The following is an 18974-nucleotide window of genomic DNA, read 5'->3' on the forward strand; positions in this document are numbered from 1 at the left end:
AAAAAAAAAAAAAAGAAACACCTTTTCTGCCCTCTTACTTGCTTAAAATGGACTAAGCATTTCTGATTACAATGAAGAACATATATGCAATCACCAAAGCCTGGAAAAAGTACCAGTCACATGGCTATTTCTAAAGGAAAAGTTGAATTACTCAGCTGAAAATCCGGTATTTCTGACAATTTCATTTTTAGTTCTACTATTCATTTCAATAAGAAAATCATAGTTAAACTTACCTGATCAACATGAAGAAGTCCACAGTGCATTATATTGTAGAAATGAGTTAAAAAATCCTTGTTTGGAGATACATCTTGTCTTCGCTTCATTGTCTTACAAATGAGTTTATAAGCATGTAGCTTTCCTTGTTTGTATTTATCAGTCAGCATTGTTGCCTACGGTTTAAAAAAATGATTATTCATAAAAGAAAAAAGTAAATTAAACACTTCTGCAACCAATATATCTTTAGTTCTGTTTCACTGCTTAGTGCTCAAATTTACCTTGAACAGCCAAGGTGTTAGAATTCTCAGTGGTGGGATTAAAACTGGTGGAGATGGTGAAGTGAGGTTATCTGTTGAAATACCAAGATTGTCTCTTATCTGCAATTATTAAAATAAAATAAAATAAAATGAAAGTAAGGGAAATATATCAGGTGATGGTTGTTCCTTCTGAAAATCCTTCCTTGTTGAAACAGCTTGGATAAGAGGTTCCTTTTTTTTTTTTTTTTTTTACCTTGGCCAGATTCTGCCACAGTTCACACAGGTAATCAAAAACCTGGGCATGAATCTCTGGATCCATGATGCTGTTGACATCTCCTAAAATTCCCAGCATTCGTCTCCACATCACAGTAGCAACATCTGCGTGCCATCCTGTAAGTGTTCCCCCAGCCATAACACTGCAACATTCTGAGGGGAACTCACTAGTTTCTGCAAAGGAAGAAAAAAGCGCAGTGAGATCTACCTCTTTACAAAAAGAAAAGTTCTGCCAGAACTATTACATACATAGTTTTCTTAAAACTGAAAGAGAAAAAAAAAAAATCAGACTTTTAGAATAAGATATTTCTTACCCATTAGGCCATCTCAAAACTGAAACTGTTTAACTACATAACTATTTTCAAATTCTCTAGAAGAATTGTTCTGTTTCTTCTATATTTTGTCCGTAAGTAACATTCAAGGTCACTACTGGAGCCCTAATTCAGTAACCTATTGTGGCAGTTCCGCTCTCACCTCATTCTTCCTATTCATCATTACACATTATCTCTACACAATATATGAATGGACAGTCCTTTTTAGTGGAAGATCTGTTTGTTCCAGTTTGCCCGTAGAAAGAATGCTCACATTACAATGGCTCACACTTTATGTGGCTAAATAGCCAAAGCAAACTACCTAAGGAACCACAGTTCTAAAGCAGAAAGTATCCACATTCTTCCTCCTGTACCTCTCACATAGGTTTTAAAAACACCTCAGCACCAGAACTTGCTGAGATCTTCTGTAAATCTTGCAGCTCCCATAGGCGTACAAAATGAAAATGAAATCCAAATTCAGCCTAATCTCATAGCCTCTTCATTTTTTAGATCTGGACCACTGTGGTAGAGACACTGATGGCTTCTGGGTTGCAAATTACAAAGTATAAAGCAAAATGATTGTACTTGTGTTCATCAGTAGGCTACTTTAAAGAAAAAAGGGTCTAAAATACCCATCAGACATTCTTCTGTTTCCATCAGATTGAACATGGGAGAAATGAGAACTTTGTGTTTACAAAGTGAATGTATTCTAAAATTCAATAACTTGGATAGTTAAAGTAATTAAAACTTGTATAAGTATTAAAGGGAAAAGAAGAAATAAAAACATTACTAAAAAATTAGGTCTTATTACTTTTACATTAATGATAAAACCGTCCATGGAAGGACAACATACTAGGTTAAGTTGACACAACTCTATGTATCAAAAAGAACAGTTATAAATATATTGACTAGAAATTCACTGCTAATAGTTCCAATGAAATGTAGAAAGGTTTTTGTTTGCTTTCTGAGAAGATAACTGCAATTAAATATTTTTAAAAGTGCAGATGAAATAGCTTTGTACAGGATTGTCTACAGCTAATGGGATACTATCTACTTCACTATATTGCATTCAAAAGAAGGAAAAACAGGTTTATGTTTTCTATTCCAGATATTGCCTAGGTCATCTGGCGTCTGCAAAACAGAGTGGTGGAGCTTCTCATCCAGTTGCAGATCCTTCTGCTCAATATGATCTGCATGAAGAGTGGCAGGAGAGGGTGTCTGTGATCGGGATCCAAGAGCAGATTGGATTGGAGAAGCACTTTCAGAGCCTGCAAATGCAATTTTTAACAGTTACCTTAAAAGCCTTTTCTGTTCTTTTGAGCTACTGAAATTTCTAAACACAGCATTAAAAGAAAATTTAAATACTTTAATATAACAAATTTGGCCAAAAAATAAAATGATATAGAAACTATCCTGTGAATCGTGCTCCAAGAGACAACAAATTACATACAGGAAAGCCAAGAGATGAACATCAAAATCAGATAGGTGAATGGACTAACAGAGTTCTATTTTCAATCAAAATAATTTTAAATGTGTTTATTCTGTAGCACTTGCAGTGCTCAGAACCAGTCAAATTTCTCTACACATTCCTTCACGTAGATTTCTCCCCAGTAAGGGATTTAAGCAGAAATTTTGCTGAAACAACCGCTTTTCCAGGTTTATGGATGTATGCAGTTTGATTTAAAAATCAAAGCTCAAACCAGGGACTGATATTCAAAGAATCACAGAGTGGCCAGGGTTGGAAGGGACCTCAAGGATCACGAATCTCCAACGCCCCTGCCACATGCAGGGCCACCAACCTCCCCATTTAATACTAGACCAGGCTGCCCAGGGCCCCATCCAATCTGGCCTTGAACACCCCCAGGGACGGGGCATCCACAACCTCTCTGGGCAGCCTGTTCCAGCACCTCACCACTCTCTCTGTAAAGAACTTCTCCTTGACATCCAACCTTAATCTTCCCTCCCTCAACTTAAAAACATTTCCTCTTATCCTGCTGTTATCCACCCTTTCAAAGGGTTGACTCCCCTCCTGTTTGTAGGCTCCCTCTAGGTACTGAAAAGCTGCAATGAGGTCACCCCACAGCCTTCTTTTCTCCAGGCTGAATAAGCCCAGTTCCCTCAGCTTGTCTTCATAGTGGAGGTGCTCCAGTCCCCTGATCATCTTTGTGGCTCTCCTCTGGACCCTCTCCAACAGCCCTCATATTCTTTGATGTTTATCTGCAGATCAGAAAATCTGTATGGAGGGAATGTTACTTCCTTGAAGGAAGAATACAGGCTTTTTGAATGGCAGTGTGCAAAGGCATCTTTCCATGATCAACACAAAGCAACCTCTCTAGGCAGTTACTTGATCTACTCTACAGAGATACTTACATAGGAGCAGCATACACTTTTACTTGGCCCCTGCACTATCTTCTGCTAAACAAATTTCACTTCCTGAATTTGCTTAAAGATTCTTCCAAAATGGCAAGTTCAGACTGAATACTCAGACAGCAGTAGAAATAAAGAGCAGGTATTCACTATATACTTCCCTACACATCAGCACATTTTAAAATGGAAAAATTAATGTCTCTGAATTTTAACTCTTGGAAAATGGCTGATTCAAAAAATATTACAATATGTGTGAAGTTCAGCGCTGGAGATAAACTAAACTCTAAGGACATAAAAGAAAAGGTGAGGCTCTTAAAAATAGTAATTTTCCCAAATTATTGGTTGTTAAATGTTCTTTCTTTGAAAGAAAATTAAACATTTTAAAGAACTCGACAGAAAATGTGAAGTGTTATCAGAACAGAAACAATGCAAAAACAAACAGAAAGGAGAGATAGACATACATATAAACATCACTAAATTTTGTAAAATGACAACCCGTGGCAATGCCTTTCCTCTTCCACTACTACTTCACACACAGAATATTGTTTCACTCCATATTCTGCATTTATAAGTATAGGAGACCATCCACCTGACACTGATTGCTTGTTTTCAACATACAGAATTAATGTAAAATACACATTTGAAGGTGCCCTAAGAAATCCTTTCCTACTTCTCCATTCTGTTCACTAAGAGGGGAGGGATTGAAAAAGACCAAGAGAAGGAGGAAAAAAGAGTGATGGGGTAGGGAAGTGGGAGGGAAAAAGGAGGGAAGGAGAGAGGAAAGAAGGAAGGAAAGGAGAGATAGAGTAGGGGAGGGAGGGAAAGAGATTTTATATGATGGAAAACAATAGACAGAAATAACGATGGAAAATTTGCTGATGTACTGGAGTCTTCTAAGTATTAAAAGATACCCCAGTACACATGCTTTCAACTTTGATGCTGTGCTTTGAAGTTGAGTTTCCACACAGATCTTCTGGTATCTAATCACATTGAATTCAAACTGCAGCTTCCCTATCAGGTGACTCCTAATGCACGTGATTTACATTGTACAGCTGCCTATTTTCAAAAATTTCAAAGAAACTCTGTGTTTTCTTCTTACGCGTAAACTTAGCAGAAATTAGATAATGGGCTCCAACTTTGTGGGGGCACTGAAGTGACACACAAAAACCACCTCTCTAAAACAGTGGTCCAAACAACAAGAAAAGACAGCCACAGAACTTTCTCAATGGACAACTCAGTCATTAATTGTAATCTTGTCAATTACAATGCAAACTTGGACAAAACAACCAAACAGCAATGAAATCATTAACATACAAACAAACAGATAAAGAACAGATTCTCTGTGAGGACTTTCAATAAGTACACAGTAAAGAGAATAAAAGTAATGCTGACTATTGTTGAACAAGCTAAACAACAATGTTGAAAAAGCTTTTATCATGCTTCTTTCAACAGAAAGGCAATTTTTGAACGTGAAAATAGTTGCAAGAAAGTGAAGACAGTCCTTAAACATCTCTGAAAATGCAGTTTGATTTGTCATAGAGAACAGAACCTATATAGGTGTAAGCTGTCACAGATGAATAGGGAATTGTTCTACATTTGTTAGGTAGGATAGTATTTAACAGTTATGGAACAAGGAACATAAAAATGTCTATGGATGTTTCATTCACAAAATATGGTAAGAGATCTTCCTTCTAAACACTCCTCGGAGAGGAAGATTTTCTCTTTCAGAAAGCAGCTCATTCAATTTGCTTACCTGTATCATTTAATAATTACATTATTCTCCCTCTTTCTCAATAAATATTTGTAAAATAAATTGGTAGGGCCTCAAGACTGACTGAGGCTGTGAAACTCTCATTTAGTTTGTAAAAGGCTATTCCATGAGAAAAAAATGGAAAAATACCAATAGAAAAATAAGTGACACAAATGGAAACTGATCTTACAAGTCACAATAACATTTTTGCACATTATGTAAGATTCAAATTTCACAACAGACAATACAGTGAAGACAGTTGTACACAAAGGAATCCCATAAGACTTCAGTGTACTAGTTTGAAAGCACCAGCAAAGCCTTTCAAGAAAAAATAGCTTACTGAAAATTAGCTTTGACTACTGTAATATAAAAACACTCGTAAGATCTAGCTTACATTATGCGCTAACAGTTTTCTCTGATAATTGTATAGATTTTCTTACTAAGGATTTAAAACAGATTTAGCACCAAGTAAAGGATTATGAAGGTAACTAGGTCAGACAAAAGTTTTGCATTTGTAATTTCACCCATCAATGTTCAAAGGCAATAAAAAAATAATTGAAATCCAAGAATCGTCTTCTACAGAATATAGATTCATAGCAGAAGCTGAATCTTGAATTCTTCAAGATGGGTGGAAAATTTCTGAAACAAATGATTATTTATCTATTAACTACTTTACCAGTAACTGTTGCAGCTTCAGCAGACAACGGTTGCTGATTCAAACTACTTGTTTCCGAATCTATATGGAGTGTAGTTAGACTGGCTACTTCTTGTTCCTCAGCACTCTGTTGTTGTCCTGAAATTGCATCAGCATCAGTGGAAGCTGGTGTCCCTGCCTCTGTGCCAAAGCTGAAATCTGTATGAGGAAAGAGCTGTATTAACTGATAACTTAAAAATACCACTAATATAAAATACAAAAGCCTAGCACCTCCAAAATCCTCCATGTAAAACTTGTATGTACATCTCCTATGCTTCCAACACACTGTTGCACAATTTACATAAGATGTAAAAGCAGAAAGTAATTGGCTATTATGGACATTCTCATTTCTGTCACAAAACTGCGACTGAACTTCTGGAGAAGACATTCCTATTGCATGTCCTGTATTCTGCTTAGTCGCTGTAAGTGTACCTAAATGAGAATAAAGTAAAAATAATGGAAAATTACATTAAGGAATTTATTTGCAAAATTTATAAGCTTAGAAATAGCCAACTTGTTCATTAAAGAACTAACTTCAATCTAAAAATATCATGACAAATATCATTCTGGCAAATTGCATTCTCAACACTTAAGAGAAGATGCCACATTGAAACATAGCATCACTTAGCTACCTACCATCTACATATCCACAATACACATAGAAATACAATAAATACTTCTAACAAATAAACAGTACTACTCTCTTATGTAATACAAAAAAAAAAAATCACAATTCTAAGCAACTGCAATAACCCCTTCATATGCATATAAGTAGGAACAGATGCAGGAAATGAATGAAAAACATATTAAGTCATTTTAAAAAAGCATACTAATTTTACCATGATAACACATTTAGTATCTTTATCAATCTATAGCTACAAAAAAACCACTTTAATAATATTAGATGATCTTCCTTACATTTTACCTAAGCTTTTTCAGAAGTAAAATAAATTCTGAAGCTATCTTTCATTTTTACATTCTAATTCATAGAAAACTCCACAGACAGTATTGCTTCCTAACTTCTATGCACTGTTGTTCAGCTTTTGTAGAGCAGTGTTTCAGTGCTGTTTTGCTCATTAGTACACTACACACGTTAGCCTCCCTCATGAATTCTGGTTTGTTCCATTAAATTAGTAGTGATTTCAATGAGGAATCAAGATATGCTCTCTTTACAGAAGAGTACTGGTATTTAACTTACAAAACTTAGGAAAAGGAAGTTCACAAGCAGTCAGCCAAAAATGTTCCTACTTTTGGAAAAGTATACTTGCTTTCAAATTTGCGTCCATCGTACTGAAAGGCACTGAACGAGTCCGAGTGGCTATCTGAACTGATGAGGTCACTGCTGCCTGCGCTAGCAGGTGATGTCCATTCAGAAGGCACGCCTGGGTCATCTATAGGGCGCATTTGGTTCTGTTTGTTCAATACATCAGGAAGGTCTTTTGGAACTTCCAGGCTGCCAGGACTGCTTCCTCGTCTAGTCACATTCTAAATATTGAAGAGTAATGAAGTATTTTACAATCTTGGATGGCTTATTTACTTATAACAGGAAAAGCAATCACACATTCACAAATGTCTGTATACAACTAGTTGTACACATGCACCTAAGCCAAAAATTGTCATCATCCTACAGAGCAAGACTTTCCAAAACCACAGAAAGCAGGAAGCAAAGAACCTGTGCCATCACACAATTCAGTAAATTTCAATTTTGCTTTCACAATGGATGTTTTTGCATAAACCTTAAAAGACCTGGATTCAAAACAAAATGTGCCTCATTTGTATTTGGCAAGACTTTGGAAAAAATAGTAAAAACACACATTATCTCCAACTTATGTCTAAATTGATAAACAAGTCTTGTTAACCTTAGTTTCAGAAGCATGCAGAAAAAAAGATTTCAGGAAATCTGCTGGGTTTTGGTCAATAGGCTTTGATGATACAAGCAAAAAATTAACATATACCACAAGCAAAAGAATTTTCCTAATTCACACGTTAATATTCTTATGTGTAAGCCAAAACCTTAGCATTGACTTAAGACAAAAAAGAAAGACAGCATATAGAAGAAACAACACATACATATTTGCTCATGTAAACGTACACCGCTCTACTTGAGTCTTTCTTTAAGACTCTCCTCACAGAGCAAAAAAGGCAGTGAAAAGTACAGCTGTCTGCTTCAGTTGGAACTAAGATAAACACTGATAAGCCTTTTTATGAAACAGCTTGAATTCTTTATGCACTGAAAATCAAGGGACTGAAGGTGAATTACCTCATGCCTAGCCACTTCACTTCTCCTTTTGACATCCTGCTACAAACTGGCTATTTACTTTAACTGATAATTCTGACAACATACAAGGTTTTAGTATTCAATAGATCAAGCAGTCAAAAAATAATAAGTTAGTACTCTATTTTTTTAAGACAGAATATCCATTTTTGTGTGCTAGACTGCAACTTCAATAGCAGGCAAAGTTTCATAGTGCTTATTCAAACTTACCTTGGGCTGTTTTTTTTTCCTACCTGAGAAAAGTATCAATTTTTCATATGTTTATTAATAGTTTTTGAATGTTGACTAACGATCGACATTCCTGCCCATCTATATGAACATGAATAGTGCTCCTTTTTTTTTTTTTTTTTTTCCTGTGATCAGTTGTGATGACTTCTGTTTTACTGATGTGCATCCTGAAGTTTATATTTAATGTATCTCAAAACAGCATTTTAACCTTGTAACTCAAGATGAAACAAAGTTTGATAAAAATAAATTCAAAGCAACAGAGTAAAAAGCATACATGTGAACAAGTCCTACAGGTCCTGTCTTGCCATCTATTAAAGATGATGATAAATAAATCAACTTTTCCGATCACTTTGAAGAATCTTCTTCTGTTCCTTATTTGCAACAACTATGATATTTGTTGACAACTTGTACACACAACTTTTACTTGACACGTCTAAAATAACCTTCTTTTCCTTAAAAAAATATTAATTTAAAAGTACACAGCTTTGAAATAATCTCTTATTATCCATCTGTTCATTTTCAACATTTCTTTGAATATGTCCCCCTTCTTTGACACTTAACTAAATCCTTAGAACACTTCAAATCAGTTGTTTTGTTTGGCAAGTACTCAAAGGTAACCAGAAATTACTGACTTAAAATTGACTGAAATTTTTCACTATGAATCATAACCACAATGACATTGCTGGAAAAGTGTAGGAAGAAGTAATACAAAAAGATGGTTCTTCTAACAGAAAGTTATTTGAAAGAAATTATTCAACACTTCTAAGTGAAAGAAAAAAAAAAAAGAGGAGAAACATGCAAATGTAGTTTTATAGTCTGTTGCACTGACTAAAATTATAGAGAACAGTACCACACTCCTGTACTCCAGTATGGTGCCTAAATACAGCAACACACTAAGCACTGCAAATTTACATATAAACATTTGCTTTGAAACTGCCTGTGTACACAACCTTTTCAGTTGCAATTAAAACCATTTAATTCAGTGAGACTAGTCACCTGACAGTTAGTTCTGCTCTGCTTGAAGAATGAAATTCTAATAGAAATGACCTGAAAAATGCATAAAATAACATAAGCCTGTGCAAAAAATGATTTACAGCCAAGGAATATTTTAGTGATATTCTGACGTCTTTCTGATACATAAAATCCAGAGTAAGATGACATCTTACTAAGTAGTGAGCTGACTTATGAAGTCATTCATAAATGACATGAATATTCACACATACGTGCAGACTTACATATTATAACATAGGAAGTTTAAAGGCTTACCAGTGTACTACCACTGCGGAGTCTCTCAGCTATAAATTCATCCATGAGGTCAGGAACATTTGTATTGCTACTGCCAATATCACTGTCAATAGGGTGCAGCTTTTGACTCATGTCCTCTCTATTAGCTAAAAGCAAATGAATAATTGTATATAGTAAAGAACACATCAACACATATTCAAAACAAAAGATAACAAACAAAGAAGCCCTGCTAATAAAAAGAAATTAAAAATTCAAAATTGCCAAACATGCATTTTAAGACTCTCCCACTTTTTAAGCAGATTCTACTGGAGGAATTAGTAAAACCACTTCTTCCCACTAAGCATGTGTTAGTCAATTTCCAGTAAAACCTTTAAGAGCAAGAAAGCTTATAGGTAAGCACTACTTAAAGTTGTTAATGCTTGCTTTAAGGATACAGCGTGTATTCTTCCTCCATATCAACCAAAAAAAAAAAAAGTAATAAATCCTAAAAATTTTATACAATTCCTACAGGTACTCCTCCTTCATTGCACTCTTAATGAAGAGCAATGTAGTAGGAAAGGCACACTAGACTGCAACATAAAATAATGACAAATGCCAATGTGGCACTTTATACATTTAGTATAAATAGTGCAAATAAAAAATGTTATGTAATAAAATAACATGCTACTATTTGGAATGAAAATTCAATCTCTAGATGGTCAATGGTGATGAAAAATTAATTAAATTCACTCAATTATCAATTTGTATTTCTGATAGAACTGTACTTTCTGTATCTGATGATCTAAATGCACTACACCTATCTGTATGATCCTTTAAAGCTTTCAGGTTACCTCAGTTCATTTTTCCTCTGCAATAATTTTTCCCTCAGTGTCCTCTCTCATGGGACCACAACAGAGTTTTTGTTTATTCTAATACTGAGGCTCTGCTAGATTTTACGGATTTCAAATAATTTTTTTTCTAGACATCTTTTTCGGAAATTCAGATTCTGCATAGAAGCAAAAAACTTTTTTGAGGAACGTGACAATCACATCACTGCCCACTTGTCCTGGTCCTATGCTTTCACAGACTGCCCTCAGGTGGCATTAACATCTCAATGCAAGATGCATTACAGAATCTGCTGTTAATCATGCCAGTGTAACAAGGTGAAAAAAGAAAACCTGCATTACTGCTGAAAGTTAATTTATTGTTCATTCAAGGTTATTTATAATTTCAACTAAGCCAATGGATATTAGAGCGACAGCCTTCTTTTGACCAATCCACGGAGGTCTCATAGTAAGCAGGAGGATGATCAGGAGACCTTCATGAATATCCATGATGTTGCCAAGATGCAACTGTATCAATTTTGATGAGTGCATATAGAAAGGCCTACTGCACAATTCAAAAAAGATTCACACAAAATCTTAAGACTACTCAAAGAGAACTGTGATAACAAAATCATTTCAGTAACAGCTTTCTGTTCCAAACTACTTTTAAAAAGATACCTAAACTGACCTCCAAATGTAAATTTGACGGGCCTTTTCGTTTTGGAGGAGGATAAGGAGGAGGGGGAAAGGAGGAGGAAGAAAATACACTAAATGAACCAGAAATAAAATTAATTGAACCTAGCTGGTAGATAGCCAGGTCCTTCTGACAAACTAGTTGGAGCAGAATAGTACATTCTGATATAATGCGCGCATGCCAGTCATTCAGTAGGCTGAATTTTGAGGCTCTATATGGTAGATGAAAATTCAAAATTTTCAAGGCTTAGTCTTTATTAGGTCATTTACTGTCTCTTCCTCTTCCCTAGCCTGATGGTCTTCAGCAGCAAAGAGGTTCAACCAAATATATTTAAAAGGAAAATTAGTAATTTAAAGTATGTAAAAGTAACTTAGGCTGGGAGAAAAATCAGCTGGCGCATGCATAACCAAACAGGAAAAGCAGTGATCATCCCAAAGCCTTTTGATTGCTTATCAGAGCTTGCTTCAGTTGCATTAAGCCAAACTGGTGCTGCCTTTCTCCTTTTGCACTCTGCACACTGTCAGTGCTCACCTGCAGCTCTCCTTCCAAAATAGCCCATTACATGACTGTACAGATCCCTCAGTGGAGCCTCTGCTGGCACTCTGTTCTGCCTCTGTGGGGAAACATTTGCCTTCGGCTTCGAAAGAGCATGTACAACAGTTTTATAAACACCACCCAGGGAGCCCTGCTGTTGCGCTGACTCCTGACCTGATGATCTAAATGCACTACGATTATGGAACTGATTAACTGCAGTAGTTTCCTTCTGCAGCACGGCTGTTTGAGTTTCTGTAATTTCCTTATTTTGCTTGCTACTAAGTGAAGCAGCATTGATTGCATCTAGAGGTCTATACATTCCAGGTCTAACCAGCTCCACGGCAGCTGACGAGCCGGTGCTTGTACTGCTACTGCTGTTGCTGCTAGCACTACCACTACTGCTGAAGCCACTAAGCTTACGAAGTCTTGCTTTCCACGCAGCCTCTTTGTTCTCAAGAGGATTGTAAAACTGAACTGATTCTGTAGATGGTCTAAAAGTTACATGAACGCTATTTCTTTTTTTAGCTGTTATTTTCATGATTTTGGCCCTATGAGTTACTGTTTCAGATATACTCCTTTTAGTTGGTGACAGCTTGCTTGTACCTGTGATGTGAGGCATTTGAGGGTTAACTTGTGCTTTAGGAAGAATTTTCTTTGCATGCATAACACGTGAGTTGGTTATTTTGTTGTTAAACTGAGCACTTTTATGCTTTTCAGCTAATGCTGCTTCCACGGCTGAATCTACATCAGCTTCAGTGGCTGCTTGCCTGTACAGGTATCTTTTTCCTTCTTTGATGCCAGGACTACTTGGCCCATGATCAAACAGACTTTCACACTGTTTATCAATATTTAACTGTCTGACTTTATCGAGTGCTTCATTTCTTGCAAAAATGTCTATTTGAGTAGGTGCAATATTACTTATAAAGCCACTTTGGTTTTGTTCTAGGTGCAGCTCTGGGTTAACAGGTCTTTCTGTAACAGTGATGCTATTCGTGCATTGACCAGTCTGATCACTATTTTCTAATCCATCCAGTGGTAATCTATCATTCCTATTTACTGATGTATCACCTTCGTGAGCAGAAGCCTCACATTCATCTATCTCAAAGTTACCGCAAAGTTCTTCTTTTTCTTTAAGATATTCTCTCAGAGAGGAAAGAAGATCATCTTCACCTTCAAGGTCAACATACTGGTTTTGTTCAAAGGTTGTGTTTGCAAATTCTACTGGCCCTATTAAATGACAAAGATGGTCATAAATACTATCCCCAACTTCCAAGGAGGACTCTCTGCTATTTGAATCAGTAATATGGCTTTCAGTGGATCTATGCATTGAAGAGGTCTCAGTGGAACTTTGTAAACTTGGAGCATGATGGGATGAACTGTCAATGACAGGAACTGCACCTTTGGCTCGTTCAACTGCGAATGGTTCCAGGATGTCAGAGGTGCTGCTGCTTCGTGGCAGTGGTTGTTCCTCACTTAATGCACCAAAAACTTCAGTTGGAGCATCCTCACTCTGTGAAAAATGTCTGACTCGAGGTGGACGTGGAAGAATTTGAGCATCATCAATGTCTGTAGGAAAAAAGTGTATGTAATACAAACCAGAATTTACATAGAAAAATAAAATTTATTTACTGCTACATTCTAATCATGTGATTGAAAAAGCCGGGAAAGTCCAGAGCCTTGTTTAATTATGTACAATGAAAATACTTTTTCAGTACTAGAGTGTTAAAAACAAACACACACAATATCCAGTACAAAATGCAATATAAATGAGTTAGACCATCAGAACACAGTTTTAAATGTTAACATGCATGAGAACAGTGTGACCATGGAACATTTGGAAATACAGTTAAAGCTAGGGCTGTGCCAATAAGTTCAATAATTCAAGCAATATTATTCCAACTACCTTGAAGAAATGTTCACCCGTAATATAAATTAGCTCAACAGTATTACTCTTCATAGAATTTACATATTCAGAAAAATACACAACTCCAAAGAGAACATGTAAGTTTTCTGGCAAATTAGTATTGTCTACTGAAGAGATAAACTATTACTTTTTCCATAACTTGTGTGGACATACATAAATTACTGAAATATCAGAAACAATAGTAAAGTTATAAATATTATGGCAAACATAATGTGGTGTATACCTGAAAATTCAGGTTTTATTTATTTATTTATTTAAAGTTTTTAAACAACAGAGAAGAGCCGGAGAAGATGACTATAAGTAATGGGTATATATATATTTATAATACATCTTTTTTTTCCCTAGAAGGATGTTTTGTGAAATCTCATCTTGAAATTGCAAAACTAAATGCTAAATGGAAGCTAACCTCCCCATCTTCTTTCAGTTTTACCCAAGGAACTCGTAAGAATGATCAAATTAAGAATTTGATAATAAAGATATTGAACAAATCCTGCAGCCACACAGTAGTTAACATTGAAGTAAAATCACTTTTACTTACAATGAAACAAGAACATTTGTTATGACCATTTAAATTAGTAATTCCTTGTCTCTACTGAGGCTGCTAATACTTCACCATCAGTATAAATCATAGTTAACTGCAATGAAAGCCACAGTTTCAACATGGGTCACTGAGGAAATGTATTTCTGTACATTCAGCCCACTTCATGTCATCCACCAAAATAAAGAACTTTCACATTCCTCATCAAATTTCTTGATAAATAGGAATACTAAATACTATATAATCAACAATACAGACAAGGATAAGTGCTTCTTCAAAAAATTGCATGAATTCAATGCTTTTTATAGAATAGGAACTTGAAACATAAGGTAAAAACAGCTTAGGTTTCCACTGGCTTCATTTTCATAGAATCATTTATTCTCCAGATTTATTTTTTAAGTCCTATCACTTGTTCTAGATCTGCTTTTAAAAACAGGAATAACAATAAAGAGCTTAAGTGAACAACAACACTTGCCACAATAAACAGACTTACCTTGTTGTTCTGTCTAGAGGGTTAATCATCAGCACTGAGTGGTACTTAAATTTACTGCATTTACTTAAATTCACCATATCACATTTTAAGCCCCTTCCCCTCCCTCAAATCTGATGTGTTATTGCCAAAACAAAGAAATTATGTTGAATTGATTTTAAAATATTTCAGATGATTACTTCATAGATGTCAGCATTTATTTCAACATTATGATAATCCGAAGTCATCTTAAATGGCCATTTTGGAGTGCTCACACTTTTCCAAGAAAAGTCAGAGCTGAAGCTGAATTTTGTCATAATTTCCCTCTGAGCAAAGCACGTAACTCGGAGGAATCAGATACATTTGCACTTAACGTATGTGTTGAAATAAGACAAAAAGTTCAGTTTTTCAAGGAAACTATAATTTGAAAATTAAGTTTGACCTGATTCAAAGTTTACTGAACTGTATAGCAGCTATTAGACAAGACATAGAAGTCTATGGTGAAAAAGATAGTAGACATACAAGCTCTTTCAGAAAACAAACATGAACTGAAAATAGCTGTATAGTGCACAATTTATTAACCCTTTCCTTTCTCTTCAGCTTTCATCGACAGCAAATTTTTCAACAATATTCCTATTCAGTTTATTACTGACTATGTAGACTAGCACCCTCTGAAATGAAGAGTGTCACTCTTCAGCTAGAATTAATATTTCATATTCTTTAATTGATTTAAGCAGATACTAGCATGGATTATTCTTAAATAGTTTCTGCGTAGCTTTAAGAAATAGGTTTTAATGAAAGCAGCAACTGAGGAACACAGGATGCATCTAAAACTTGTATAACAATATTATTGATGAAATTAATATGATAAAGTGATCTCATCCTGAGCCTCAATATGCATCTTTCACGTTTCATAAACTCCACTTCAATCAGCCTAAGGATTGCATACTAGGCAAGCATGCAGTGATTGATTATGATTTTCTAGGATGTTAAAAATTACTAGATGGAGAACTCTAAAAGCACGCCAAGCAGCTCCAAACATTGAAATAAATTCAGCTAGATTTATTTCAACATTGATCCAGTATTACTTAATAGGCACATACAAGTACACAAAGATTTTCATACAAACATGTAGTGCTTGTGCCAGTAGAAAATTCATTTTTGTAAAATAGAAGAAATTAAGGAAATACACTGCTATTGTAGTATCAGCACTGAAAATACAGATAATGTTTTAAAATCCAAATGAACAGCCTCCTTGGAAATCAGAGCTCATGCCTGCACACTAGTTACAGTCAAAATGGGACTCTAACAACTCTTTAAGAGTTTTTACCAAACACATTACAATTGCTGCTGCAGAGGACTGTATCTTTAACAGTGCACATATTTGGAAGAAATACTATCTGCTTCCTAATAAGCTGGAGTAAGGAAGAGAGTGAAATTGGCAGTTCTAGCTAATCTCAATTGATTGCAACTTCCCTTACACCAACCTAACCTCCTGTTTTTCTGCTTGAAGATGGAAAGAAAAGGCAGCTTTTCAGCATTAGGTGGGAGACATGTATGCTAAAATACACGCACATTCTGGCAGTACACAATAAAGTACAATTTTCAACGTACAGTTCTTGATACTTCTTGGGTAACAGAGGCAGGTGAGAAGTGGAAAAAAAAAGAACCTTTCTTATTTACAAAAATGTACCAACTAAGTCCTATTTGTACGTAGCGTTCCCAATACAATTTTGTTTTTTATTCACTGAGACAAAGGCATAACATAAGTCAGCCTTACACTTTACTAATTTCTACCCAATAGCTGGAGTACAAGAAAAAAAAAGACAATATTATCTGTAACATTTCATACGAGCTAATCCTAACTGTCTTATCTATTTGCTGAAAGAAAATTATCCAAAGAAAACTACTGTGAAAAATTCTAGCTAATCATCCTGTGTGGCCAATAACAGAAAATTATAAATCTGTAAAGACAGATGACTTGGAAAACGAAACCAAATCACAGCACCTCAGAATCCAATTCTGTATATATACACATAATATTTTTGTATATTAATAAAATCAGGCATTCTGTAAAGCATATTAAATAATACCATACACTTCATAAAGTTTTTTTTTCATGGGAGCTAAATTACATCATTATCATGGTTGGCCACACAACATCCAGAACTGAAATCAAGAATTTAAGAAGAAAGATGTAAGGCAAATCAAACTAAAACTTCCTCCTTTTCCTCCCTTACTAATGACGAAATCTTTAGATTAGCTGTACTCTCTGGTAGACAGAAGTTGTATTACTGCTTACCAAATAATTATAAAAGCAAGATTCCTCGTTTCATTTTTATGATAGTAAACATTGGCACAGCACTAACTTCTAACAGTTCCAGAATGAATTGGAAAATAGCATGATACTTTATATAACTCCAAATATTCATTCTTAATCTCTTCCCCTCTCCCCCCATCCCCCAAGTATTTTTACTTTCAAAAAATTAACTATTTTGCAGAATTTGAAAGCAGAAGATTTAAAAAAGTGATAAAGGGGGTGCAGAAATTAGCAGAGGTGGCACTACCTGAAAGCTCATCAGAAAGGGGAGTGAGAACAATATCAGGCAAGAAGGGTTTGGAAGTATGGATCAGAACAGGAGCACTTTTAGCACTGCGTATATAGGCCGATGGCAGAGCACATTCACCAATGGATCGGCTTCTCATGGCTTTAAAAAGGAAAAGAAAGAAGTGGGGAAGGAAAAAGAAGAGTGACTATAATGAAAGGCTTGTGTCACAGAAAAAGCAGCAACAGAGAAAACAAAGATAAAAAGGAAGAAAATTTAAAAATTAAAACATTTCAGCACGGCAGATATTGGCAGAGCTGTAAGAAAAAAAAAATCAGTGGACACATAAGACATTTTGAGTTTTTAATTTTTATGTAAAGCAGTAACAATGCCTTTATTACGACTATTACAGAGATTTTGCATTCAAAAACCAAGAAACTAATTAACAGTTTTTTTCCTACTGCATCAAGGGTTGAAAAATCAAAGTTAAAAACACTCCACAAGCACTCAGAAGTTTAGATTTTTTAACAGAAAAACAACTTACTCTACATTTATATTACTCACTGTCATGGTTTCATGATTTTTCATTATCGGTATTCCACATCATAACATCATGCAATGCACTGGGGTCTTGACTGCTGATGCTCAAGTTCCGGGTGCCTGTCCAGCGGAGAAGAGCAGCTACGTTCCCAGGGGGCTTTGCGGTCAGCGAGGAGATATAACTCCCGGCAAGGTCACCTGATGCTCTCTCTCTGCCTGCGCTGCTTCGCTTGCGCTTCTCTGCCTGCGCTGCTTCGCTTGCGCTTCTCTGCCTGCGCTTCTCGCCTGCGCTTCTCTGCCTGCGCTTCTCATCTCAGCGTTGTGGTAAGGCCGATCCACCATCAATTTCACATTCTCTCTCCTTATAAAATTCTGTTGATACCATATTTAGTAAATTACTTTGTTTTACCTCAGATTGTTGCCACTGTTTTCAATTATTTCGGGGTCCCTTATTTTCTTTTTTTTTCCGGGGGCGCGGATCCGCGGATCCCTCCGCCCTTCTAGTCACGGAACCGGGCCGAACCAGCCCGTAAACCGTTGACAGGCCCTACAGCAGTTACTGGGCTCACTAAGGCAGACAGTGTGTGACTGAATGCAACAGGAAGATGATTTCTACAGGTGGGTAGAAACAAAAGTGAAAACTATGAAGACTTGTGAGAAAGAAGTAGTCAAGGAGATTTCTCCACCTACAAAACTTCTGTGCACTAAACCAAATCTGAACAGTAGAATGGTTGTTAAAAGAAGATGATAGAATAATAGAGTCATTTGTGTTGGAATGGACTTTTAAAGGCCATCTAGTCCAACTCCATGCTTGCGGAGAAGTGGCTGGAAAGCTGCCTGACGGAAAGGGACCTTTGTGTACTGATGGACAGTTAGCTGAATATGAGCCAGCAGTGTGCCCAGGAGGCCAAGAAGGCATCCTGGCTTGTATCAGGAATGGTGTGGTGAGCAGGTCTAGGAAAGTCATCCTGCCCCTGTACTTGGGACTGGTGAGGCCTCACCTTGAATACTGTGTTTAGTTTTGGGCACCTCAGTACAGAAAGGACATTGAGGTGCTGGAGCAGGTTCAAAGAAGGGCAACAAGGCTTGTGAAGAGCTTGGAGAATATGCCCTACAACGAGAGACTGAAGGAACTGGGGCTATTTAGTCTGGGGAAAAGGAGGCTGAGGGAAGACCTTATTGCTCTCTTCCAATATCTGAAAGGTGCTTACAGCAAGAGTGGAGCTGGTCTCTTCTTACTGGTGACAGGTGACAGGATAAGGGGAAATGGCCTTAAGTTGTGCCAGGGTAAGTTTAAGTTGGATATCAGG

General features: G+C 36.2%; 1 protein-coding gene across 1 annotated transcript in view; it reads right to left on the reverse strand.

The window, feature by feature from the left end:
• RALGAPA1 (Ral GTPase activating protein catalytic alpha subunit 1) overlaps window positions 1–18974 on the reverse strand; it is a 114797-nt gene that overhangs the window by 58675 nt on the left and 37148 nt on the right. Inside the window, exons 18-27 of the mRNA XM_031553770.1 lie at window positions 17146–17286; window positions 11645–13213; window positions 9638–9762; window positions 7137–7353; window positions 6100–6300; window positions 5851–6027; window positions 2173–2325; window positions 727–920; window positions 495–593; window positions 234–389 (exon numbers count right to left, since the gene is read on the reverse strand). Coding sequence (XP_031409630.1) covers window positions 234–389; window positions 495–593; window positions 727–920; window positions 2173–2325; window positions 5851–6027; window positions 6100–6300; window positions 7137–7353; window positions 9638–9762; window positions 11645–13213; window positions 17146–17286 — 3032 coding nt within the window. The remainder of the gene's footprint in view (window positions 1–233; window positions 390–494; window positions 594–726; window positions 921–2172; window positions 2326–5850; window positions 6028–6099; window positions 6301–7136; window positions 7354–9637; window positions 9763–11644; window positions 13214–17145; window positions 17287–18974) is intronic.

This window comes from Meleagris gallopavo, chromosome 5 (assembly GCF_000146605.3).
Source record: "Meleagris gallopavo isolate NT-WF06-2002-E0010 breed Aviagen turkey brand Nicholas breeding stock chromosome 5, Turkey_5.1, whole genome shotgun sequence".
NCBI lineage: Eukaryota > Metazoa > Chordata > Aves > Galliformes > Phasianidae > Meleagris > Meleagris gallopavo.